Raw genomic sequence first — 26,884 nt, 5'->3', positions numbered from 1 at the left:
GGGTATGTGAAAAGACAAATTCCTAATACAAGAAACTGTATATGCCCAATAAAGTGATCTGATCTTATGCTAATTGTTTCTAGTGTATTGTGCACCTCGGGCCAGGAGAAACTATATTTCGTTCTCTCTTGTACATCTGTATAAGTGCAGAATGACAAACTGAACTGAACTGTAAATCATGGTATTTTACAGTCCCACCTTGGGATATTAAAGATTATTTCTGGTATTGTGTGTGGATAGTTCCCTTGCTATATTGTTCCCTTAGTACTGCAAAGGTTTGGCTGATATTGTTGGTAGACTAAAGGGATTCACCAACGTGCCCGCACAGCTGTTCAGGATGGAGAAATATAACCAAATAAATCATGAGAAAATAGAGAAGGGTTGCAAATGAGAGGAGGCCTACCTAGCTTGCTTATTTTTTTGTATTAGCTAATTGAGGAATATATCCAGCTTTAGGAAGCCAAGGTATTGACTTCAACAGATCTCTACAACCCTTTGCCTGAAGCAGTGTCTCCTGTTCTCATTTTCCAGTACACTTCCACTTACACATTTATCCTCTGGTTTGTTTTTCACCATTGATTCTTAAGAAGTCCTGAGGGTTACTTTTGCCAGTACTGTTGAGGACTTTTGGAAAAAATGTATTGGGTTTCTGTCTTAGTCTTTGCTGTTCAGGACTAAAAACGTTACATTATTTTCACCCATGGGAGTAAGGCACTCTGAACGTTCAACATTCAAATATTTTTCTGTAAAGTAGTGAGAATTTTTCTTTCATAAACTTCTTATTTATTGATTTTAGCTTTCTTCCTTTATCTTTTCTTTCAATTTACAATTGCACTGATTTACAAATTTACCTTTGTACATTGTACCAGTAGAGATGGAGGGGTTAAATGCATGTTAGCAAATACTGGTTAAGCCTTTTTAACTGTAAATTAAGAGAATACATGATCCTTTCCATCCTATAAATCTAATTTACAATATCAATCAACTGTTCAGATGTTAGAGGTTCTTTAATAAGCCTTTTTCTTGATTGCTTTTTTTATCAGCTAGAAGTATTCCTTGTATACAGGACATCTCTCATTTGGTTCAGTGTGATCAAAAGGAAAATTTTCTAAATACATAAGTGAGAATCCAAAAGGTATAACCTAGTTTACAGTCTTATTAAGGGCTAGGTGTATGCATTGTCAATAATGGAGTATCTGTGGACAGGAGCAGGATATATGTGTGTGAACAGTTAACAGTTGATACCTGTTCTCTACAAAACCTCCAACACTGAGAAGTGTTAACAATTTGTTTTACTTGTATTTTGGGGTTAATGTCGAATAGATTCAAGTTTTTCCATCAGAGGTTTATCCATGTTTGTAAACTTGTGGAGCTTTGTTGACATTTGCATATATTCATCCATTGATTATCAGATTTCACATTATTTTCTTTCCCTTGTTTTTAGTATGTATGTTTTTTCGTGTCCTCCATACTAGTGTATATCTGATTTTTTTTCTTCTGATTACTTTGTTGATTAGAAGCTGTAGAAGTATTAACTATTTTATTATTTTGTTCCAGTATATATTATACTGCCTTGTGTTTGTTCTGAATACATAGTAGAACCACTTTGGTCTAAACTTGAAATAACATTTTCTCCACTTTTCTGTCCGTTATTGAAGCATAAATCTTATAGTCCACATTTTTTCCCTACCAAGCTAAACTTCCAGGAAAGATGTATGTGTTGGATGGAATTAGCTACTGCAGTTAATGCTGTTTTTAATTATCAATTTAACTTCAAGTCAACCAGCTGAATCAGTTTGTAATAGTGAAAAGACTGGAGCATGCATTTTTATTTAACCTTGATACAGTGATGTTTACTGTTGATACAGTCTTTTATTAATACACTTACTATGGACCACTTTGTGTTTAATTTTGCTAAAATTTCACCGTCAAGGCCAGATGGGAAATGCATCTGTTGACAGCCAAGTTGGATAGTTAACTAAAGACTACATCATATTGCACCCTTGCTGTTTTTATTATGCTTATAATTTACTCTGTAATATTGCAGTGCAAACAGGCTAACCAGAAAAGCAAAACTTGAATACAATATGGAATTGTTATAATATGTAACTGCCATTGTATTTTTTTAGGAACAAGTGAAGGTTAATATTGTGGTGAAAAGTAGAAAAACAGCGTTTTGACTGTGTATGTATTTTATGCATCATGATCAGTTTGTAACCACAGGTGGTGACTGTGGGTGTCTGAAAGTCAGAAGAAGGCCAAGGTGTGAGACAGTGAAGATACCTGTAGCACACAACCTTCAAAAATAACACATTTCCGATATAACTAGTATAAACACAAAAGAAAAACATAGCTTCCTTGGCAGGTTAACACAAAAGACACTTTAAAACGCTTGTTGTTGTGAGGTAAGCAAGAAGGCAATAGTAAAATGGTCAGTTGTATTGGTTTACATTGCTATGAGGGTATTGACCAAATTTATAATCCACAGGCAATCTTTGTTTTCAGTAAACACTAATAATGATGATGGTGAAAATATCGTGAAAGTTCTCCACTACTGTACTCATATCTTTTTGTATTGTATGTATACAAAAGAACAGGTTTTGTATACAGAAGAACATGTTTTGAACATTAAGCCAAAGGAATTATTTATCTACTATGTTATTGAACCTAAAGCCATTTTATTTGTCATCTTTAATGGTTATTTTGGTTGTACATCTGTGCAAACTTGAAATTAGTGTCACATTCTGGGTATGGACATATCTGTTACATCACTGCTGCTTTATCCTGTTATTGTAGTCTGAACATGAAACATTATCTGGCTGTGATGTAAAAAGCATTAAATAATTATGTACATCCCCAATAAGTGATAATAAAGGCATTGAAATGTATTTAGTCAGAAGAACAATCTGCATAATGCGTGTGGAACTAATACTACTTCCACATGCATTATGCATTAATTTCTAAAGTGCTCATTATTAACTTGAAAAAACAACACTAATCAAATTCTTTCCAGGTTTCATTAAAATCATTTACCTGGTAAATATTTTGTACATCACTGTGCTTTTCATATCTTGTGCATAAATTAGTAAAGGTATTTTTAATTGAACTATAAAATTCATAGTTATCTCTGGTTTCATTATTGTTTTTGTTTTTTCCTGTGGTATCTTTGATGACAGTGTGTAGGTAAATGAAGCATCATCTCTTGCATCATTTCTTGGCTTTTAGCCATTATTTTGATTGCTTTTATATGGTGAACATTTTTAATGTCTCTCATGGATGTTAGCTGACTGAGAGTCTAAGAATGATCAATAATTGAAACAATGCTGACCATTCCTCTGTATTAAGTACAGGGGAAATGGAGCTAGAGGAATAAAATGAAAATGTGTCCCTGAGGGACTTCTTAGGGGTGGTATAGAAAAGATAATGGAATATTCTTACATCATGTGGCACTGATTAAGGCATCTTAACTTTAATTCCTTAATAATAACCATTTTTCTTCTACCCCAAGAAAGAATATGTGGTCTTTCCTGGTAGACAAAAAAATACCCTAGCTCTTGTATAGCGATATTAATTTCCCGTACCCTTTAATTGACGCAGAGGAAATTCCATTGACTCATTTCTTAGTATATGCAGGCAGGAAGAGTTGGTAGTAACCTGAAAAAACATTAGAAACCACAAAATAACTTCTGCACCCTGCAGTGGGTACTGTAATGATAGAATAAAGAAGGTGTAAGACAGTGGTGTAAAATGTACTGTATATATAACACAAAACAAATCAAAAACCAGTTTTTGCATTAGTCTTCTCTAGCACACTGAAAATATTTATTGTATTAATAAATCATTAAAAATAATTGCAAATTACCTCTTTGATATGTGAGTGGCTTTTACATAATCACTAAAGAAATGTAATCTTTAGTTTTGATCATTTTTGTTCAGTTATGCGAACTTGAACTTACACTTAAACTTAACATGTTTTGCGGGTTTTATTCTGTAATCCAGATCTGACTTGAACAGTTTTAGATGCTCCTAATCGCCGCATAAACCATAATGGTGAATCAGTATTGTGGCAAGTAAGAACAAATTTGGTGTGGTGTTGTATGTAAATGAGTGGAAAATGTCCGTTTTTAGAGAAACTAAACTGGTGGTTGATGCCAACAAAACATTACATTACTACGTGAAATCTGTTGACGTTTTGTGGGTTTAAAGCAAGTCCTAATGGCTGCTGAGACAAATGTTCAAGTCAGAAGCTTGTAATAAAGCAAGCTAAAACCATAATATTTGGATTTCTTGGACAGCATTAACACCGTGTTTCCTGATGTGCAAAAACAGGTTTAACACTGCCTGATGTGAAACCCTGAGCTCAAGCATTCCTCTGTAGATATATATATGTGCAGTATAGAATGTGCAATTTTCATATTGAAACTACAATCTCAGGCACACACCTGGGCATCATGGTCAAGATAAGCACCATGTTACATGTATAGCACAGTTAGCTGCTTGCAATGGCATGACTGAACTTTCCAGAGATTCCTGGTGAGTGATGTCAACATAACAGGTCACATTTAAATCGACAGAAGATCTGGAGGTAAAATGTATTTGTAAGAGTTTTAGGTTCTGAAATATATGATGTCTTGTTCTGGCTACTAAAATATTAGTCATCTTTTTCAGTGGTCTGTATCAATACACACGTGAACTCTAGCACAGATATTCTCGAATCATAAGTACCTTTCTTTAAGGATAGCTGTAATGGAAATTCAGATGTTGCTAATCTGTAGTGCAATAAACTGAAATGTTTAGAGTGTATAGGTATGTACTCTTTGTGTGTGCAGTTTGTGATTACTGACTTACAATTCATCTTTTAGAAGTAATTAAAAATGAAAATTTCAACTTGTCATACTTACTTTCAGTGAATGAGATCTTTTTTTTTAATAGATATGTTACGCAAAGGCACAGAAAATTGTGCAAATTAGTAGTTGTAGATGCATTTACTGCAGTTAAAGTAGAAGTGGTTTATGACTGATTAGTACTGGGCGATAATTCGATAACGATAATTATCGCGATATAATTTTTCTCTATGTAATTTTAACAAAGTTTGATAAATATTCTATACATATGTTTATGCTTTGCGCATGATATGCGCATGCGCACAAAATACTGCGTGAGTGCGCGTGTGTGTTGCAGACCAGGCAGCTAACGTGGTGTTGTTTACCCACACGGTGGTGGCTGACAGGATTGTAGTTAGAGTGGAGAAATGAGCGACACTGAAGCAAATGTAGTGCTGCCAATGACCAGCTCGAAGGACGATGACATCGTCAACAGAAAAGGTCATTCAACTTCGGTCATTTGGAGATATTTTGGCTTTTTACGATCATAATCAGCAGCCATATCACCCTGCAACTCACAACTGGCAGCCCACTGAAGCTAAGCAGGTGTGAGCCTGTCCCTGGATGGGAGACCTCCTGGGAAAAACTAAGGTTGCTGCTGGAAGAGGTGTTAGTGGGGCCAGCAGGGGGCGCTCACCCTGTGGTCCATGTGGGTCCTAAAGCCCCAGTATAGTGACAGGGACAGTATACTGTAAAACAGGTTTTGTAAATTTTACTCATGCATATTTTGACAAAAAAAAAGACTTGAATACTCTCTATCTCAGATTTGTTTAATGTTTCTGCGGTTTTGCAAGTGTTTGTTGTGTTCTTAAAATAAAGAGTTGTTCAATTTACCAATTAACTGTCTGGTTTCTTCAACTTTCACTCAGGAGAATAAATCTGCCTTTAAACTTGAAAGAAATAATGATTTGACATTTATCATGATAATTATCGATATCGACTGATATGAAAATTTGTATCGTGATAATGTTTTTGGCCATATTGCTCAGCCCTATGACTGATACATTAGGTACAGAGTAAATGTAGATGTGAAAATAGTGACTGACAAAAAATAATTGTTCTAGTTCATCACTTAGCAATATCTAAGTAATAAAACATGGAACTTTTACATTAGTTCAGTGTGGTTAAGCAATTTTTTAACATTTAATAAATTATTTTGCAATGTATATTGACTGTTGACATTACTGCACAGATCCCTCATGAACAACAAAATACATTTTATGTATACATACAAAATTCTTTCAAGACTAAACTGGGATACGGCACCTGGTTTAGATTAATCTGAATTGGAGTCCAGTTGAACTATTTGGAAGGGAAGGTTTTTTTCTCTTTATGGGCTGAATTGTATAAGAGACAGGAAACCTATTACTAGTGAATCTAACCAAGCTGATCATATCCCTTTCCTTGTGATCAGACAGCAAACTGTCACTTAAATCTTCAAAATAACTTTCAGCTGCATACAACTTCGTTTGCTGACACAGTGTAAATGCTGCCAGCCTATCCTTTCAGCAATGGCATGATGAGGTTCAGTCAATTGCCAAATGGAGCTGGCCAAGCTCATAAGATTGTGTTTTTGTGATGCAGTCCGCTAGTTATTTTGTGACTCCCGACATTTATAAAACAAAATCCATTTCATTTCTCTTTCCCTGTAGTTCTTAGTTTACATCCTTGTGTATCTGCTTAGTGTGGTTTTTAAATAATTTACAGATTTTAAAAATAGGATGAAAAATGTGTTTAATGTTTTTATTACTCAAGAATGTTTTACTACTACTTTATGCTCTTTACCTTTTTTGTAATGTCGGTTTTCTTCATGTGTCACTGTTTTTTCACCAAACAAATAAACAACACATTGTACCAGAAATGTCATTTTGTGTTTCATCTAACCACAAAGTAGGCCAGGCTTTTAGAATTTTTTGATGGCAGAACTTTTCTCACTTTTGTACTTTGTCACCCACAGGTAACCTAGAGAAGAATTATGCTTTTGAAAGCGTGGATGAAGCTCTGCTATACTGTACTTTTGTGTCTTCTGTTTCTTAAATTTATTTCAAAGTTTAAGAAGGTATTTTAGCTGAAAACGTAAAGCTCTCTTTTAGGAAACTCAGCCACAATCACTGGGGAACATTCTAGGACAGTGACAATTTCTGCAAAGAGATAGTTAAACCAGAACAGAATCACATGTCTAAAACTGACCTCAATCTCTCAATCTCCTGAACCCAACTCAGTTTTTTTTGTTGTTGTACAAACAGGAGGAGCTCTTGGAGGACCTGAAGAATTTCTGTAAGGAAGGTCCTTGGGTGAAGTAACTAGAGAGCAGAATGTGAATTAAAATGAAAAGATAATGAAATCTGCATTTGTGTGCATCATTCAGCACTAATATTACATGTATAAATGTACAACTTTGCCTTTTATTCATTTCTGATTGTATTTTTCTCACTACAATTTTCAATTAAAAAGGTGTAAACCATCTCCTGAAAGCTTTAGAATTTCTATATTTATCTTATTCTGATGCTGGTTATCAGTTTCTACTGTACTTTTGTGATAGAATGTAATTTACTGAATATTTTAAATGCATTAGTTTTCAATTATTGCTTAATCTTAAATTCGGCAGCAGCATGGAGCAGTGGTTATGGCCACTTGATTCTGGACCAATGACAATTTGTTCTCAATTAAATCTTAATAAAGACAATATAAAATGATTACATTAAAAATAAACAAGAAAAGATTAAAACTAGTATTTAAGGGGAGATCTTAAGGGCTTTTCATTCTAACCTGATCGTTTTCTTAAATAGAGTAAATATGGAATTGATAAAAGTTGGTCCATTAAGAGCTGCTGACTTAAAGTAGCACGTGGTAGAATCCGCGGATGAAGTAGTACTTAATATTTGTTTTAACGGAAGAGGGGTTGACTTGCTAACATTTGGAAAAAATAATGTAAAATAGAATAGTTTAAAGATACAACTTGACAGTCCGTCCATGCTGATTGCCCTCAGTACACGAACAAATGTTCCGTGCAGTGGGCTTTAATACAGCACGGATCGTATTTGTTAGATGATGTCGATATTGTCGACGTTTTAGTGGGAGTCTATTATGAGGGTACTGCGAAACGAACTATGCTTTCAAAAAGTAAAAAAATCCAGTGGTATTTATCTCGTACATTAGCTATGCTGACCCCAAGTTTTAAGTTGTCTATGTCATAATACTCATCTGTGATAACATACAGCACTGTTTGAGTTTATCTTGCTTCAGTACTTTGTATCTTTTGATTCTTGAGTGGAATCATTATGCAACTAGTGCGCTATATGTTGTGAAGTAGTCTCAGATTTTGGATTACACCCCACTAGTTGCTATCAATTTAAGTACTTATTCACTGACATGTTCCCGACCTTGCACCATTATGTAAAAGGTAAGCTTTAAAAAAATGTGACTTTCTCCGTGTGCCTTGCATGTTGAATGCTTGAATGTACTGGAAAAGGCTCGATGCAATAGGGGTGGCCGTATCCCCGTGTCTTTGTTTTCTGCATCTGAGTAATCGAAGGTTTAAAGACTATTTGGAACATAAAATGAGCCCTGCCCTCGGCGTTACTAACACAATAAGCGAGTAGTACGTGCGGCCCGTGAGAAGAGTATGCTCGTAAAGCTGAACATGAGGTATTATACGTATTGGTTGTTTTTTTTTCTTCGGGGGTAGGGCTCCACCGGCTTTCCTGTGACGTATGTAAATTTGAGAAATGTGTGGAACAACCATATCCTGCTGGTCAATCTGGGAGACTAACAAAAACATTAATGTTTTTTTTTTCCATTTTGTATTTTTGTGGGTTAATTACGAGTATTTACAAGGATGTCCTACCCTCGGACTGAAGGAGTTATGTTGTCTTAGTGCACAGGTGTACACCATTGTTCTTGTGTATTTTTGATATAGTAACGCTTTAAGAATGTTTGCAGCAGAGTCTTATTCAAACAGTTCGTATGAAATGTGGCTGCCGCCTTCACTGGAGTTGGGCGAGAGAAACGAAGAAAGCCGAAGATTCCGTAGTTTGGAATGTTTGCAGGACACTACCCAGTCCTGTGGATTTACCCCCTCATCTCCGAAAACCATTATAAATGCTAAAAAAAACAAGAAGGTCTATAGTTGGTCATTAGATTGCATGGAGTATTTTTATAGAATTGGTAAGGATTCGTAAATTATTAATTAAAATAAGTGACTTAATTATCGATGGGCAGTAGCATGGAGTAGTGGTTAAGGTTTCTGGATTCATAACTGGAAGGTTTTCTAATTTGGTTTCACGTCCCATAGGCACTGCTGTTGTACCCTTAAACAAGGACTTCAGTTATTGTATGTTGCTTTAGTTAAAAGCAAGCCTGAACAAGTCGTTTCGTCTGTGTAAGGGTTATAAAATGTGAACCGTAACCGGGAAGTTACTTACAGATTTTAAAACCGTTTAATTGTGAAATCATTTACTGTATTTTAACATATAAACCTGTCCTAGTTTGCGTGTTGGCATTCTTGCAGAACAGAAATTCGAGTCGTGATGTGCACGATAGCTGGGGTGAAAAATGGGATGCCTGTTTTTCCTTGTATAAATGACAGTTAATTGAAAAATAAAGTAATGCAAAACCTAGGTGTAATCATAAAATCAAAAGCTTAGATACAGTAACTGATATGCACTAAATGGAAAGGGGCTTAAACTGATGGCCAAGCATTGTCTGGTTATTCAGTAATGTGCACAGTGCTGTATGAAATCCAAAGTGCATAGTGGATTAGAGTACTATCTCATTTATACATAGTTGTTATAATGTTTCAATATTGCAGTAATAGTACAAACCCCAAACTTTCTCAGCTTGTTTGAGGCCAATTTAATCAGTATTACAATGTTTAAACCTTGATACATTTATAAAAAAATTCTTTTACTCGCACTTTTTTAAACTTTTACAGACCAACTCTCAACCTTCATGTGACCCAAAATGTCTGAGTAGATGTTTATCCTTTGACATCTCCAGGATAAGTCTTAAAATATCAAAATTATTTTTCAATTTAGATGAGAAGATATTTTTTCCCTTTTTTTGCATTTACAGTGTCTTATGTCTTTTGCAACACAAGGGTTTTAATTAACTTTTTCTCTCTGAATCAATACATGCAACCTGACCTATGTAGTTTATTGCAGCATAAACTAAAACTTAACCAGATTTTACTCCTTGCTTAATGTCTGAACTGAGGTCAATAGTTTTGAGTGCTGTTCAACCTTAACTTATTAATAAGCTTGCTCAACTGGTCAAGTAAAAGTGATATTTAAATTTTCTGTTATTGTAGCATTACCATAAAGTGGAGAATTGGATAACTTTTATTAGAAATTTTACCTTTTCATTTTCTTAAAAGGGAAAAGAACAGGAAGAGAAATAATCTGATGCCTACCTACTCCTCAAGTATAAAATATACCCAGGATATTGAAATGTGATACAGTCCTTTAATAAACTTGTTCACAGTTGACATTAGGAATGAGCGTCACTGTGGCACAGTGGTTAGCATTGCTGCCTCACAGAACTGGGGCTCGGAGTTCAATTCCAAGTATGCTATGTGCATGGAGTTTTCATATTCTTCCTGTGTTCATGTGGGTTTCCTCCCATGGTACAGACACATACATGTACTAGTAGGTTAAGTGGCTTCTGGGACAATTGGCCCTGCTGTGAGTACCTCCTGGTCGTCCTGTCCAGGGTGTATCATGCCTTGCGGCCATTGCTTGCCAGGATAGGTTCTGGCCGCCTAGCATTTTTTCATTTAATTGCTTTTTAAATTTCTCTAGCGAAAGTATTTCCATCAAATTTCTTACTTTTCTTCTTCAGATGACAACCGAAATAAAACTCGCACAAAGAAGGAGAAGAGAAGAGTTATCCAGAAGCCCAGTGGGACAGTGGAATATACAGTAAGTGACTATATCAAACTCACATCTGATCTATTAAAGTTCATTTCAAGAACAGAAGTAAGCAGTAAAGATAAAAATTAAGTTTAGATCAGGCAATCTGAATCTCATCTTGTGGTCTGTAATACCATCATTTATATCTGAATTTATTTTTAATATTAAAGTCACAAATGCAGGTTAACCATTTGTTTAAAGTTTTATTTTAGAATAGTAAGTTTGAAAGGATTTAGGAACACTTTACCTCTATATTCCTACATGTATAGCAAATGTTTGCTGTTGTTTAACTTCATTTTACTTATTAAATTTACCCGAATCTGTTTAATATCTAAGTTTGTGAGCACAGCAGTAATATCAGCACTGGAACAGAGGCCTAAGATTAGCATAATGTTCTGTCTTCATTTCAGAATGATACGGAAGGTTTTGATATTGTAACTAAGCAGAATTTTATTGTAATTAAAAGCAGTTTAACTGTAATGTATAAATCTATTCTATAGATGATTCAGTGATGCTGATGTTTTAACACTTTTGTTTCTGCAGGCGGGGCCCAAGGACACTCTAAATTGTATAGCTCTGAAGTTTAACATTACCCCAAATAGACTTGTGGAAATCAACAGGCTGTTTTCTCATACTATTGTCCCAGGGCAGGTACAGTAAAATAATTTATGGTTTATGGGCTTGTTCGTTTCATACTGGTTTGATGCTTGTTGGTTCATCTGCTTTCTGATGTTTGTGTAGACGCTATTTGTCCCTGATGTCACCCAGCAACCCACTGAGACCAACTCCCTGTCTCTCAGCCCCTGCAGTCCTGCTTCAGCTTTCTCCTCTGATGATCCAGAGTTTGACAAAATGTCGGTAAGAGCAGCAAAAACAAACCAACAAAACAAGTAATAGGTTTATTCTATGCTGAAAAAAAGAAGAAAGAAAACACAATGTTTCGGCCGTGGAGCCTTCTTCAGGTGTGTGCACTTCACACACCTGAAGAAGGCTCCACGGCCGAAACATTGTGTTTTCTTTCTTCTTTTTTTCAGCATGGAATAAACCTATTACTTGTTCCTTTGCAGCCTACGCATGCTGATGCAGCTACCCACCTGAATAAAAACAAACCAAGCCGATTTTGCCTGGACCTGATTCCATTCCCAGTTTTACAAATTAGGTGCTTTAAAAGAAATGCAAAATTTGTCATGGAATAAAATGTAGGTTTGTTTCTACAAGGTTCATATTTTATTAAAACCACTCTGATTTTTCTCTACCAAGATGAAAGTTTACACTGTCCTCTCTCATGATTATGCCTTTGAGGTTTGTCATCCAAAGGTTAAAAACAATATCAATATGATACTTAAAATGTTTGAGCAAGCCACATGGTATTGAAGTTTTTAGGTTTCCTGATCTTAAAAATGTTTTTATTAAAAAATAAGCAGTCTCTTAATGAAGGCCCCAAATATATTCTCTTCATTATTTTTTCCAGTTTTCAGTAATTAAATTACGGCCTACCTAAAATTAAATTTAGAGTAAACTTAAGCCCAATTCTATCAGTGGCAAAATTGCATCACATTCTGAGATTGTAATTTGAAAATAGTGTGTGTTGGATGGGTTCTGATGTAGTCTGGCTGTATGTGTGAGAATCCACAGAACAAAGCTTGAGTTAAATGATGATTTTTCTTCTTTCATTTAATTCCAGTATGCTGACAGTGCCAGGAAAGCATCAAAACCTCTCCACCGAATTTTGTCTTCAGCCTCTGAAGAGGAGGAACCTTCAACAGTCAAGTTTCTCAAAATGAGCTGTAGATATATAACTGATGGCAAGGTGGATGTCAGCTATAATCGTGAGATTTTTCACTTTACATTTCATCAGATATTTAGTTGCTGCATTTTTAAATATGAATGTCATCTTTTTTTTTAGGGAGTAGTTGGTGGAGTAATGATTGTGACACCAAATAACATCATGTTTGATCCTCACAAGTCTGACCCCCTTGTAATAGAGAATGGCTGTGAAGAGTATGGTCTCATCTGTCCCATGGAGGAGGTAGTCTCTATTGCGCTATATAACGACATATCACACATGAAGATCAAGGACGCCCTGCCGTCGTAAGTCTTTGGGCTGTTTTCTTATTCTCAGTTTTTCATACTGTTGTAGAAAATACAGTAGTGTGATACATGTAGTTTTTATGTTTAATGGGTGATGAGGAAGTTCCTAATTTGTGATTAGCAATGAAATTGCCTCATCTGTAACACTATTTTTCTGTAGAGTTAGCTAAGGAGTGTCATTTCACTCTCCTGAAAATCAGGTTCACTTTACAGTATTGAGTTCTCCAATCTCCCCAGCCTCTTGTTTGGAAAATGTAACTCATATCTTTATTCTGTTCATTTTTGTGACTTAAGCGTCAAAGCGTACTTGAATAACAATTTGAATGTTAAGTCATGAAATACATGATATAAAGCATGCTTAATACTGAGTATATAATCTTAAAAGCGCCAGCAAATGAGGTATAACATAGAAGTATGATTCACATATAATTGGAATTCTTTTTTACTATTATCCAGCTTTTGGAATTACGAAGGATAAAGTGTCATTTTTATATGCATTTTTGGACCATGTTCTTTAAGTTCTTGGGCATCAAAGTGATTTATTGTTTTATTTGCATTTCCTTATTTAAGTTATCATCATCATTCTCATCATCAACATTATTACTATTATTATTATTGTTGCTGTTGTTTTTTGTTGTTTTTCCATGTTATTTTTATTTGTCCATTTTGATTTTAATTTCCCATACGCATTGGTCATTTCTCCCCTCACAGTGACCTACCAAAGGATCTTTGTCCCCTCTACAGGCCTGGGGAGTGGGAGGACCTCTCATCTGAGCAGGATATCAATCCTTTCAGCCGATTTAAGGCCATGAGCAAAGAGAAATGCCTAGCAAGTGTGGATGAGGCTGTGTATGTCAAACATGAATCAGAGACCACAGAGAAGTCACTGTCAGATGAAGGATTCACTGAGATAGAACCCCTTGTAACTGGAAACACTGATGAATCTCTGATTGAACCATTGGCAAATGGTATTTGTACTGGTTCCAGTGATGACACTCAAATAAAAAAAGGGACTTTAGAAGCTTTGGTCCATCAGTCTAGTGCAGACAAGGAGCTAGTGGCACACAAGGAGCACACATTATATCCTGTTGTTTCCATGGGGTTAGAGGAAAGAGAAGATCCTGAACTGGAGAAGGTAGGCTCTAACCAAAATGCTCAGGAAACCCCTGTTTACATTCACACAGAGATTCCAAAAGGGAAAGCACTTAAAGAGGGAAAATTGCCTGATGACGGACATGGAGGTGAGACAGCACTTGCTACAGCTGAACCCTCATATGTAGATTCAGCTGAATCTGAAACACCCAACGACACTTGTTTAGTAACATCTGTTCAAGAAACCACTATGGACCAGAACAGAAAGCTTAGCTCTTGTGAGAGAGCTGAAGTGTCTGCCAAGAAGAACCAGCCAGGGCCAGACCAGAGCACTGATGCATTAAATGGAGATGGGCCTCTTTCAGTACCACAGTCTGAGGAAGAGGAACAGCAGAACAGGGAATCTGAAATCAAGTCCTGGTTGTTCAAAAGGATACAGGGACCAATTGAGGGTGAGTGTTTTTGTTCCTTTCAAACTGTACTTGATGTTCCTATTTGTTTTTATGTTTTGGGGTTTCATTTATGTTGAATTCAAAATAAAGTTTAATTGATTTTTGTCTTTAACTTTTTTGTTTATGTTATATTATTACAACTATTATTGAAGAGAATTGAATAACATTTTTGTTTGTGTTTTAGAATTTCTTTAGCAAATCAAACCATACTAATTGATCAATTCTGCTGCACATAGAGAAGAAAATATTTCTTAGTAGATGTTGCTTTTTGTAGATATGCTGCCGTCAAAAGAAGAGAAAAGTAAGAAGCCTCCAATGTTCCTGTGTATCAAGGTGGGGAGACCTATGAGGAAGACATTTGCATGTCAGAGTGCAAGTCCAGCTCACCAGTATGGAAGGAGAGGGAAACAGCCAGAGTACTGGTTTGCTGTACCCCAGGAAAGGTGAGTTTCTCTGCAATAATGGAGAAAAAAAGAAAAAAAAAGGTAAAGATTTATTTTTCATTTGGAAATTACAATTACTTAAGTTTCTAAGCAAAAAAAAGATCTAAAATGATGTATGTGTAGTTATTTGCCTTATTATGAAATGCAATTATTGTTGATTTAATTTTATAAATAATATTTAGTTAACAATCTCACATTAAGTGTTTGGGCAACTTGACTGTGTTTGAGACAATAGACGTGGATTGTACTCAATTTCTTATGAGGACAAATAGCATTGCTTGGTGAAACACAGGTAGCTGGACAATCTTTGCCTCAGTGTTCTTTCAGCCACCATTCACCTTACATTGTCACATGTTTACTCCCTTAAACTTCAGGAAAAACAGATTTTTAATGTTACTTAGAATAAATGAAATTTTAAAGGCTCACTTAAAGTAAAGAACCAAACATACTGTAGTTGCATAGACCAAATGCACCTATGGGCATATTACTCATGCATTTTCTTTACCAACCAGTATTGAAATTTGTATTTCAGATCAAACAGTAAATATGGGTCAGCAGGACAGAATGTCAGTTTTGTTTTTGGATATTTTCATGCATACAATACATGTTAAACCACATCAGAACAATAACTGTTTCAAGTCTGAGGGATTTTCATATTGTAGTGTAACCCTCGTAATTCTCCTGTCTTCTGTGCGCAGTGTATTGAGATACTTTCACTCTGGAGATTGTCTGCAATGTGTTTGGTTGTCATTTTAGAGTTATTCTGCACAGGTCTGATTTCTCTGTCATCAGCAGCTGTTGTCTTATATGGATGACTTGGCCCTTGCTAATTGCTTACTCTTCCAGGAGTTTCTTTTTCAAAACCTTCCATTTGGAACCTGCAGTGGTTCTTATTGGAATTTTCTTGCTCTCTTCTTCACAATTTCATGCTTTTCTGTCATAGATAACATTCTAGTCTTCCTCTTGGTTAAAGCCTTTTAACTTAAGTTAACTCAAAAGGCTGGACCCAAAATTGCACATTCACAGCCTTTTCATTTTTTCACATTGGTGCAAACACATGTACAATTGGTAATATTTATCAGCTGTTTGTCCCAATTGTTACACTGACTTGAAATTGAGGCATTGAATACCACGTGGGTAAATATGGCTTTTTTCTAACATGGCTAAACATATATATAGAAATAAAAGCTTAAATTCTATATTTTGCCTCATATGAATCTGAATACAAATTTCATTAGTACAGTAATCCCTCATTATACAAGCTGAATTTATTCCTCAGATGCTCATAAGGTATAAATACATGTAATGAAATTAAATTTCCATTACTTCCCATGTTATTTCCAATTGGTTCCAGAATTAAAAAATGTTCCCTCAGACACCCAGACTTCATCTTAATACTATTACACTTGCCTTACCATTTCACTTGTTGATGTCAAGTAAATGGATATGTTCCACCAAAACTAACAGACATTTTGGAAAATTCCCAGTCACTGAATATTCAGCGAGTCTGGGCATGATGTTACAATAGGAGCTGTGATTGGAGTTGCTTTTCTTTGCCCTAGGTTTTCTTGATTACCCCAATTTCAGTACACGTTTCTTTCTGGTAGTTTCAAAAATGATTGCAGCAAAAATACATCACTTAATGCTCCATTGTGTGGTACAGTATATAGTGATGAGCTAGGTCATTTTTCTTCATCTTTGCAAAGTGCATGGGCAGTTTGAAATAATAAAGAAGATGGGGCAAGAATCTTATTTTTAAAAGTGTGACAACGCATAGTTTTTTTTTCTTGCTAATAAGTAACAAGCTTTTGTTAAACTGTGGGGTAATTTGCTTGTATCACTTGTATAATATACTCCATGTCACAGACAGCTGAGCAGTAATACGTGCTGCATGTTTTATAGCTTGTTAATCAACTGGCGAGTCCAGGTGTATAACCTGAGTTAATAGTTTAATTTCTGCTTAAGAAGGTTTTATCTGTGCCAAAGCTGAGTTTGTGCTGTATAGACATCTTAGGCAGTGTGGTCTGCAAGGAAATGTAGGTCAGTGTGCAATGTAACAGACAGTAATGGAGAGACTGCAAAGGAACAGACATAAATGTGAAGTTACAAGGAAAAAAGCAACATTTTTTTCTGTTTGATGGTTTTAAACTTTCTTTTATAGCTTCCCATTCTGATCTCAATTGGAAAAATATTATAGTGACAAAGGATTCCTGTGCTAATTGAATTTTATTCTGTAAAATAATATTGAACTGTGGTAACTTTGTCATCCTTGAATTATTTTGTACCTCATTTATTTAAAACAAAATGACAGCATGTTACCGCACAACTGTTTTAGTATCTTACAAATGTACATGTAACTAAAATTATCACTAATACTGCATATGTTTTAAGCTAACTTACAGTATATATGTCACTAAAAAAGTACCCATATTCAAAATCCTGAACATCAGAACAAAATTAACTGCCATTGTAAGAAAAAAAGAAATGGAATGACTGCATACAGAGTTAAGGTTTGCTGTACTGCTGGGTTAAAAACCATTTTAAGTGTAAGAAACTATTGTGTAAGAATCATAAGCTAACATGTCCGGAGATAGAATGCCATGTGCTTTGTGTGCACTGCATGTGCATTTGTGTCAGGAAATACTCCTTTGTGGTGTTATCTTACCATGTGTATGACCCTACAACCTCATTCTATTGTTTTTCTTTTAGTTGTATGGCTTTTGGTTATTGTGAAGGTTAAATTCCTTTTTTTTTAATTAAAGCTAAGTGATAAACTTTGTTTTTACAGAAGTTGTAAAACTTGATGTGTTCGGGTCCAATAGCTAGTAAATCTGAATATATATACTGTACACACTGTATATAGGAAAAAGTAATCGGTTTATTCCCTGCTGAAAACAGAAGAAAGAAAACATAATGTTTCAGCCGTGGAGCCTTTGTAGCCTACGCATGCTGATGCAGCTACCCACCTGAACTACTGAATATATACAGTATATATACTTGTTTAATATTTTAGCCATTAATTACAAGGTCATGGTAAATTTCTATACATTTAATTTTGCTTCTTGCATTTTATTTCTTTCTGCTGCTGGTAGTGTGATTTATTTCATCCCACTATTCTCTGCAAAACAAAAACTTTATTATCAGTGGTGAACTGTATATAGCAACTGATTGATACTAAGGTCAGTTGCAATAACAATGTTCACATCACAGGTTATAGCATGGTTGCTTGTTTTAATACTGTTTACTTTATGAAAGAATATAGCTTGAAACCTATGTTAAAACTTTTCTGAGACTGCAGTATACTATTAATAAATTTGCCATGCCCTTGGATTGAAATTGGTGCTCTGATTACCATGTAATCATCTTCAAAGACCTGATTTGTATTAAGGTAGAGATGCACAAACTGGTTACATATCTTTCCCTTTAATTCTAATACTTGATTCTGGACCCTGCCTGATATTACATTAGAAATTGCATGCAACCCAAGGCTACCAGTGAAATGGGTGGTGATATCCAAAATTTACAATATTTGATTTTTCCAGGAGAGTAAAACAAATTGCATGTGTAATTAATTACCTGACAGTCCAAAAGGCCAGTCTGTGTTTATGTACCTGTGAAATGAGTTGAAAGCAGCACTAGGGCTGGTCTGTGTGAAATTCAGATACAAAATAGTTTACAGGGGAGTTATATTAACACCAGTACCAGAATTAATATCCAATATCTGGAATGCACATGTTTGAGAAAATTAGGGAAAAAACATATGTTCTGAAACCCAAGACCATAATATGCAGAAACCGCTTTGTACAAAGCAAACAAAATTTAACAGTAAATAAGATCAAATAGTCACTTGTCATAATTGATTTATTCAGAAAAGGAATGGAAATTCTCCACAGCTCTTTTTCTGTTTCACATAGCAGCAAGCCCTGTTAATAAATTTACTTTTATTAGACATTTGTTGCATGCAAGTTCTTAAGTTGTTTTTGCTTAGCCTGTAGGGCTTATGGATTTGCAACAGATATGATGTTCTTTGCAACATCTTTAGCTGTACAGTGCTTGATTGGACAAAATACAATAACCACATCCAATCTAGACAGGCAGCTTAAGTTAATTTTCAACTCAAAATGATTTCCGTCTTAGTTGTGAAATGCCTTTAGTTCTTGGCCTTGGGGAACTTTTTGAGAATATTAACAAAGTTGCTTATCTTAGCTAAACGTTTTGCTATAAATGTGGCTTTAAGGAGGTGCATGCATTTGCTGTAGTGGAACAGAAGAGCAACTTAGAGCTCCGTGTTCAATAACCTTGAACAGAATGGGCATTGCTTACAGTATTAAAGAGTAAGTAACAAAAAGAGCTACACGTTTTAAAAGAATGCATTAAGATAATTATGCATAAATGTTTTTGTCCTGTGTGTAAAATGCCTTTATGCACATGTTTACATACTTTGTAATTTGCAGGTTGAACATATATTTTAAAATAAAATAATTTAGTTTAATAAGGTTTAAGAATATTTAGGTTTAAGAATATTTAAATACCAGTTTACCTGTTAAATCAAAGTTAATCTGGGGTACCTTGAATATCTTACCATGCTTGCACAGACTTGAAGATTCATAGATGCATTGACTGTGCAGTTATAGTAGATTCTGTTCAGCACCAAACTGTGCATAACAAAAGATGATGGAGATCAGACTAAAGCTGCACAATAAAACAAATGTTTTGATATATGGTACCATTTACCTAGCACCTTTTGATTTTTCCACATGAATTTTAATTCGTTTCAGATTCATCCTGATGTGTATTAAAATGGTTGATTTACATTTTAGATATTAAGACTTACAATATCTCCAAATATTTTAAGCCATTTTCTTTTCTGCTTCAGCACTTAGCCATGTTGTGTTATCTTCTGTGGGAATCATTAAAGACAGTCAGAAATCATCAGTTGGCAGATTTGTATTGTTGTGCTGCTGGTTTGGATTTTCATCATAGCTTTGGTATGTTTGTGGGCTTGGGTGTATTATTTTGAGATAGCCGTTAAAACTTTTTTTTTTTACCATCCTCAGTGCTTAAATTTCAAAGACGTTGTATGTTTTTGTCTTTTGGTGAAAATGTTGCACAGCAGTTTCTCAGTCCTCCCACTAAATTTGTAGATGAGATAAGATCATACAAGATTTACAAGTTCCTGCATGACTGGTCCAAGTTCAGTGCCCATGCCTATAACAGTAAGCTTTCCTTTAATCCAATTAATTTTACTTTTAGCATTTACTAAGGAAATCTTAAGCAATCAAAAGTTATTTCACAGTGTTTTCACCAGTTAAATATCCTTTGTCCTGTTTAAGTTTCTAATTGCGCAATGTTTGATTATTTTCCCATGTGATAGAGACAATCCCACATTACTACAGTAGGTGATAAGCTAAGTTTAACAATTGTAGTAATCAGCATTATTATATTTCCATTAATCAAAATGGAGACCAGAGCTTAATCAGATTTAATTCAGGACTTTTCAACATTTAGCACAGGAGAAAGTGCTGCAAGTTTTCATTAACATTTTTTCTACGGTAATTTTTTCAGGGTGGACCATCTGTACGCCTTCTTTGTGCAGTGGTCACCAGACATTTATGGCAATGACGCCAAAGAGCAAGGATTCATTGTGGTGGAGAAGGATGAGCTTGACATGATAGACAACTTCTTCGGTGATCCAGTTCCAAAGAGTTGGGAGGTGAGTGTTCTTCATTTGATGTGTGCATTTTCCTTTGTACTGCATGGTGATCAGATGTAATATTAAGCTTAAAGCTTTTAAGCTTTTTGTAACATGTGCAGTAGCCTTAAAAAAACAAACTTGTATTTATTTACATTATAACTGCAGTCTATAAATCAATATAGCCATCTGATTCTGCAGACAAACTGTAAAAACAACATGTACATTTGTGCTACAGTTGCCACAGTTACAGTATTTCATAGTAATAATCACTGAACACCCTGCACAGGTTCCTTCTCATACCATGTTTGGTCATCCTGCCTTCGTCTTCCTGTGCCATTCACTTTCTGTTTCTGAAGAAATGAAACTGTACCACAGAAATGAATTAGCCAATGAGAGCAACTGTGGCAGATATAAAAAAAGAGTGTAGAGATGCATAAAACTGTCAGTAAAAACTGTAACACAGCTTAACGTGGAAGGAAAGAAACTAGCTATAAGCAATGAAGGCATTGCCATTGAATATCAAGATTTTGTACTTTGCAAAGGGAGAAGAAGAACCATATGTGGAGGTTTGTTTTAAATTATTGTGTTCTTGTGGGAAAATGAATATGAATATTGAAATCCTTTTATTTCAACCTATTTTTAACACAGACCTTTAAAGTGAAACTTAATTTGTTAAAAACTGTTTCCTGTTATGTCATGTACCTCTATTGTATGTTTTTGTATGTTTCAGGTATTTTGCTTTAAAGTACAGGTGCTGTCTTATTAAAAGCACCCCTTCCCTACACCCTACACAAAGTAAAATTATATAGTGTCACCATTGTATACCCAATGTAAAATTTCAGACTTTGACACGAGTATTTGCATGTTGCACAACGCGAAGTGAACAGATGTGTGTGGTTTTGTGTTGCACGCATGATCTATTTACCTACAAGGATATAGTCATCACAGTACATTAGAAATATACTTAGAAAAAATCTCTTAACTCATTTGTATTGATTATTTTTAATGTACCTCTGGTAATAGTATACTGTATTTTTAGAAATATGCAGTGCTTCTTACAGAGGTTATAGGTTTTAGTTTTTTTCCATTGAAAGACTTTTTTCTTAAGATGTTTGTCTAGCTTTTCCATGAAGCTCTTACTGTAGTTTTTAAAATGTATACATTGAATTAATTTGACATTTGTTTCTAGTTTTGACCAATTTGTTAAATTAGTCACCCGTCAAAAATAGGGTAAATCAGCCACTAGTTGCAGAGAAAAGCTTCAATAAAAACAAATTTCATGCAAAGTCTTACACCTTATTTAATTACCAAATCTAGGGCAAAAAGAAACAAGCAAAATATGTTCTTAAGAAAACTAAATAAATGTTTTGATTTTATGGTGTTCATCATCACTTTGTTTCTTTATTGAAAGACATTCAGGAACTAAATTTCCTAGGAGCTAAGAAACTCAGTTTTGTTTTTTTTTCCACCCTCAAGATCATCACTGTCAATGAGGCAAAACGACGGCAGAGCTACTGTAGTTACGAGGATGAGGATGAAGAAGACCTGTTGCCTGCCCTGAATGACCAAAGTGTGCTCTTGGAGGACACACACATTGAGAAGGTGTGCATGAGTCTGCTGTTAGTGCTTGTCAGGTTTTTAGCTAAAACTACAGTATACCAATACACTTAATTTCACTCTGGACTTTATCCAAACTTATGGTGCTGTTCTTTTATGGCTAAACAAATTGAGAAAGTGGTAATCCACTCGTTCACAGCTGCTGTGCTGTTCATTGTATGTAAATCTCCTACTGCATTCATACAAAATTGTTTGCACACAAGACCCACTGTCCAAACAACCAAATTAAAGTGTGCCTTCAAAGGTGCACATGAGATCTGCTAGTCATTTTCATTAAATGTGCATAGTACTGTATATATGTCTGAATTAAAAATAGACAGATTGTTAAGTGTCCATTGCATTGGATGAATTGGTATTAGTATTACATTAGTTTTACCAAATTTAGAAGAGCTGAAATAGAAATTTTCAATATATCATTAAGTGTGTTTAGAAAATTTGGTTCATTTGAAATAGCTGATTCATGACAGCTCTGTACTGAATGGCTATGAAATGACATACAGGTGAACTGCATGTTCCAGAGGTGTATGACAGACATGCATTGGGACTCAAAGTTCACAGTAATACAACAGAATGTCCACAGTGCATTCCTGGTGTAAAACTGGGAACTTGCCACTGTGACGTTCAAAACTGCTGCACTGTGCACAGTTTTCATCACACTGTTGTTTAAATAGGTCAGCTAACTTTAGGGGCATAATTTATTTGAGTTCTCAGCAATCTCCCACATTGCTGAAAAAAGAAGTTGCACCAACAGAGGACGCAATTTTGAGTAGCATTTTTGTTCTTTCCCCAGCTGGCGCAGTGTCTGCCTGCAAGGACTCAAGGGTACCCTTGGCGACTGGTTTATAGTACAGCAGTTCATGGAACTAGCTTAAAAACCCTCTACCGCAACCTGGCCCACCTGGACAGCCCAGTGCTCTTGGTCATTAAAGATGTGGACAATCAGGTAGCGACATTGCAGCTTTTTTGTGCTGAGCCTTAACATAATGCTTTAAGAATAAAGTCAGGTTTCTGTCATGCTTTAGTTCAGCAGAGGTTAAAATATAACAACTCATTTATGTTCTTTTTCTTCAGGTATTTGGAGCACTCACATCTCATCCACTTAAAGTTAGTGATCACTGCTATGGCACAGGAGAAACTTTCCTCTACACCTTTAGCCCAGAATTTAAGGTAAACATGCAGTTTATTGTTTTTGTTCATTTTTCACTGGTGATTTCTTGCATATTACAATCTAGAGCTCTACAGTTTGGATTTATGTGCATTTTAACCATGTTTTGTTTTAACAGATCTTCAGGTGGAGTGGAGAGAACTCGTACTTTATCAAAGGAGACACAGATTCAGTAGAACTGGGAGGTGGAGGGTGAGTTTCCTGTAACCTAGTCTATTTTATTGTCTGACTGGTAGTGAAAACTACAATAAATTAGAAATATTCCTATGGCTTCTACATTTCTTTTACATTCATTGTAAAGTAAATTACCAATTTCTTTATTCCCAAATGAATTTCAAATGATTAAATGTTTTTAATCAAGCCTTTGGATTGAAAAATTTAGGTTCTCATAATTTGGGTCTTTTCTTGTTTCTAGGGGACACTTTGGTTTATGGCTGGATGCAGATTTGTACCATGGTTCAAGCTACCCTTGTTACACATTCCAGAATGAAACGCTGTCAAAGAAGGAAGATTTCATTGTTCAAGATCTCGAAGTGTGGACGTTTGAATAAACATGTTACAGAAAGAAATCGGTTGCCTTAGTTATGAACATGGTTTACATAAGGGCCAACAGTTGTGAGGACTGGTTGGTACATTCACACTGCTGGCTGCCTTAGAACACACAACACAGTGCTTGGGAAGATGTCTGGGCCACAGCATGATGGCTAAACTGTGCTGCTTTAGAGAATCAAAACCACAGAATGTTGGCTCAAGGAAACACTAAAGAAAGTGATGTTTGCCTCCATATTATTCCTGGAAATGTTTAATTTTTAACCTTAATTCATATCAAGATGTGAACCAATATTTTGTTAGGCTCTTTATGAAGCGCTTGTGTTTATAACGAAAGGGAATTAAATGCACTAGTCATTGAAAATGTCTGTCTCACATTTGTGTGTTAGTAATCGCAGTAATTGTGGATAGAATGTGGCAGTGATGTTTCAAAAACAATAATACTTTAACACTTTTTCCTAAGTTTTTTTTCACTCTTGTGTGTCACTGAGTAATTCTACAAAAACATTGTAGCCTTGATAAACGTAGTCCAAGAACTGAAAAAGATGTATAAACTGTTTTTGTTTAGTTTTTTGTTTTTCAATTATTTAGTTGGGTTAAACTTTCTTTTATATATTTAAAAGAAACTGTTTTAAATGAACTGTGTATTCCCTTATTATATAAGGACACTGTTTTGGTTTATTTTTTAAAAAGTTGTTCATCAGTCTTTTGTTTCAGTGCAGGCACTGGATTTAAAGAAATTCAGTGTTTCCTTCAAGTTTATTTAAATGTCATTATGTCATTTTTAAACGTCACTCTACAATCAAGGTCTTTTGCTGCACAGCATGCAGGACCAAATGCCTTAGGCTTGTTAATAAAGGCAGAGAAAACCTTTTTTAACTAAATGATCAAGGATAATTGCTTCAGTATGATATTTTCCCCATTGTCTCTGAAAATCTTTTTTTTCTGTCCACTGTCTTGTGAGTTGATGATTGTTCATATGTTTGAAATGCAGTCATTTCAATGTTTAATGTCCTAATGCTGTTGGTAGATTTGTAATGCTAACATTTATAGTTTGGCTGGAAAAAACATCGTAGTTATATGTATGAACTAGCCACATCTTCAGGAGAGAGACCAACTGATACAAATTTTCTGGCTATTAAAATGGCAATTAGTTCACCATAAAATGTGTTCTCTTGGAATGTCATATCCTTGCACCAGAAGCATTCAGACATTGTTTTAGACATTGTTTTCTATTAGATTAAAACATGTTTGCTGTTATTAGATCAAGTTGCTCACAAAATATTTTATTGTCCAAATGCTTATCATTTTTCTCAATGTTAATGATCAATACAAGTATCAATTTTGAAGTTGGAAGCAATTATTTTTGTGACTAAAGTCTTAATTTTTGAAGATTGCAAATGCTAGTTTGTTCTGTCACCTTTTGTTACTAAATAAAATGTAAACATTGCTTAGACATTACAGGTATAAAAACATTGTTGAATCATGCTAGAGGAAAAATACAGTGAGTAGTGTTCTATACTGTGATCTTTGTGAGACCAAATCTGTGGTATTACCAAGATTATATTTATTGTACTGTTGCAATGTTTTAAAATAAAAACAAATATATCTAAGCGGAATTTTGTTTTGCTCTCTAGGTATCAAAAGGCTATATACAGTGCCTTGCAAAAGTATTCATATTTTTTCAGTGGTTTACCATTTTGTGAAATTACAAAATGATGCATACACATTTTTTTTTTTCAAACAGTAATAATAAATGTTGGCAAGAACTAAAAAGAGAAAACTGAAATATATTGATTGCGTAATTAATCCGTCCTGTGAATTCAACATTTGATGGAAGCACTTTTGACAGCAATTACAGCCATAAGTCTTGTAGGCTAAGTCTCTACCAACTTTGCACACCTGCTTGGTCCAAGATTTTATCATATGCCTTGGCAGATTTGCTAAAGCCATATCATGTTACTAGGGGATGACATAATGGAAGCAGTTTTTTTAAAAAATATTTCTACAGATTCTCAATAAGATTCAAGTCAGGATTTTGACAAGGCCACTCAGGGACATTCACTTTCTTATTCTTAAACCACTCCAGTGTACAGCAGCTTTGCATCATTGCCCTGCTGAAAAATGAATTTTTGTCTCAGTTTTACATGTAGGTCCAAATCAGGTCCTCCTTTAAGATTTTCCCATACATACTTTACATACTATACATTTGTTATCATCAGTCTTGACACACTGTTGAGAAGCAGCCCTATAACAACGCAGTCTCCACCATGTTTTGACGGTAGGTATGGTGTTGACTGTGTGATGTGCTATGCTGAGATTTAGGATTCTGATGTAACTCCTTGATTTAGACCTAAAATTTGTAGTCCTGTCTGACCCAAACAACTTTTTAGCATGTTTGTAGTAGGATTTAGGCGTTTTATACAAAACATGTTGTATATGAGATTGTTTTTCATTCTTTACAAGCCACTTTGTGGAGTGGCCAAGATGCAGTATTATTGACTCACAGACATTTTCCCCTATCTCAGCCACTAGACTCTTTTAAAGTTTCCGTTTCCTCCTTGCGTGGCTAATCACTTTTGGAGGGATGGCTCGATCTATAAGCAGTCTACTGTAGGTGTTGCCTTCCACTTCTTAATGATCAATTTCACCATGCTCAAATACTGTTGAACTTTGAAATATTTGTATGCTCTTGAACTGTGCCTTTTGTAGAATAGTTTCAAAACCTCATTGATTTTCATGGTTGAATCTTTGCTTGAGATTCTCTACCTGAGTGAGGTACCTTACAGAGGTGTATTTAATTTCCAAAATATGTATTGCTGCATACTAAATATCTCCAACTGGTAATTGGTACTGTACGTAGCATAAAGCAAAAAGGGGTTTAATTGATTTTTCTTTCATTTTACACATGAAATGTATTAATTGCAGTATTGTTTGAAATAATGACTTTTCTAGGTTTTCTTTTCCTGTACAAAGAACATGCAGTTT

The 26,884-nt window shown here is 35.0% G+C and overlaps 1 protein-coding gene across 6 annotated transcripts in view; it reads left to right on the top strand.

Moving 5' to 3' along the window:
- Window positions 1–25,509, top strand: part of LOC148674925 (nuclear receptor coactivator 7-like) — a 43,757-nt gene extending 18,248 nt beyond the window's left edge. The window contains exons 4-18 of one of the 6 annotated variants that reach the window (XM_088625691.1): window positions 10,722–10,801; window positions 11,336–11,443; window positions 11,534–11,650; window positions 12,477–12,602; window positions 12,699–12,883; window positions 13,595–14,427; window positions 14,702–14,870; window positions 15,403–15,436; window positions 20,035–20,042; window positions 20,436–20,583; window positions 22,042–22,167; window positions 22,973–23,125; window positions 23,254–23,349; window positions 23,466–23,539; window positions 23,763–25,509. In XM_088625691.1, coding sequence (XP_088481817.1) covers window positions 10,722–10,801; window positions 11,336–11,443; window positions 11,534–11,650; window positions 12,477–12,602; window positions 12,699–12,883; window positions 13,595–14,427; window positions 14,702–14,870; window positions 15,403–15,436; window positions 20,035–20,042; window positions 20,436–20,583; window positions 22,042–22,167; window positions 22,973–23,125; window positions 23,254–23,349; window positions 23,466–23,539; window positions 23,763–23,898 — 2,393 coding nt within the window. In that variant the 3' untranslated portion in view covers window positions 23,899–25,509. Of the gene's footprint in view, window positions 1–8,139; window positions 8,287–8,616; window positions 9,051–10,721; window positions 10,802–11,335; window positions 11,444–11,533; window positions 11,651–12,476; window positions 12,603–12,698; window positions 12,884–13,594; window positions 14,428–14,701; window positions 14,871–15,402; window positions 15,437–15,528; window positions 19,205–20,034; window positions 20,043–20,435; window positions 20,584–22,041; window positions 22,168–22,972; window positions 23,126–23,253; window positions 23,350–23,465; window positions 23,540–23,762 lie in introns of those variants that run through there. The other 5 variants (XM_088625689.1, XM_088625688.1, XM_088625687.1 and 2 more) reach the window with 5 other exon arrangements.
- Window positions 25,510–26,884: the final 1,375 nt, after the last annotated feature.

This window comes from Lepisosteus platostomus, chromosome 3, assembly GCF_059453375.1.
Source record: "Lepisosteus platostomus isolate fLepPlt1 chromosome 3, fLepPlt1.hap1, whole genome shotgun sequence".
In the NCBI taxonomy this organism is placed as follows: domain Eukaryota; kingdom Metazoa; phylum Chordata; class Actinopteri; order Semionotiformes; family Lepisosteidae; genus Lepisosteus; species Lepisosteus platostomus.
The sequence above is the reverse complement of the archived record's forward strand: the minus strand, read 5'-3'. Positions and strand labels throughout refer to the sequence as shown.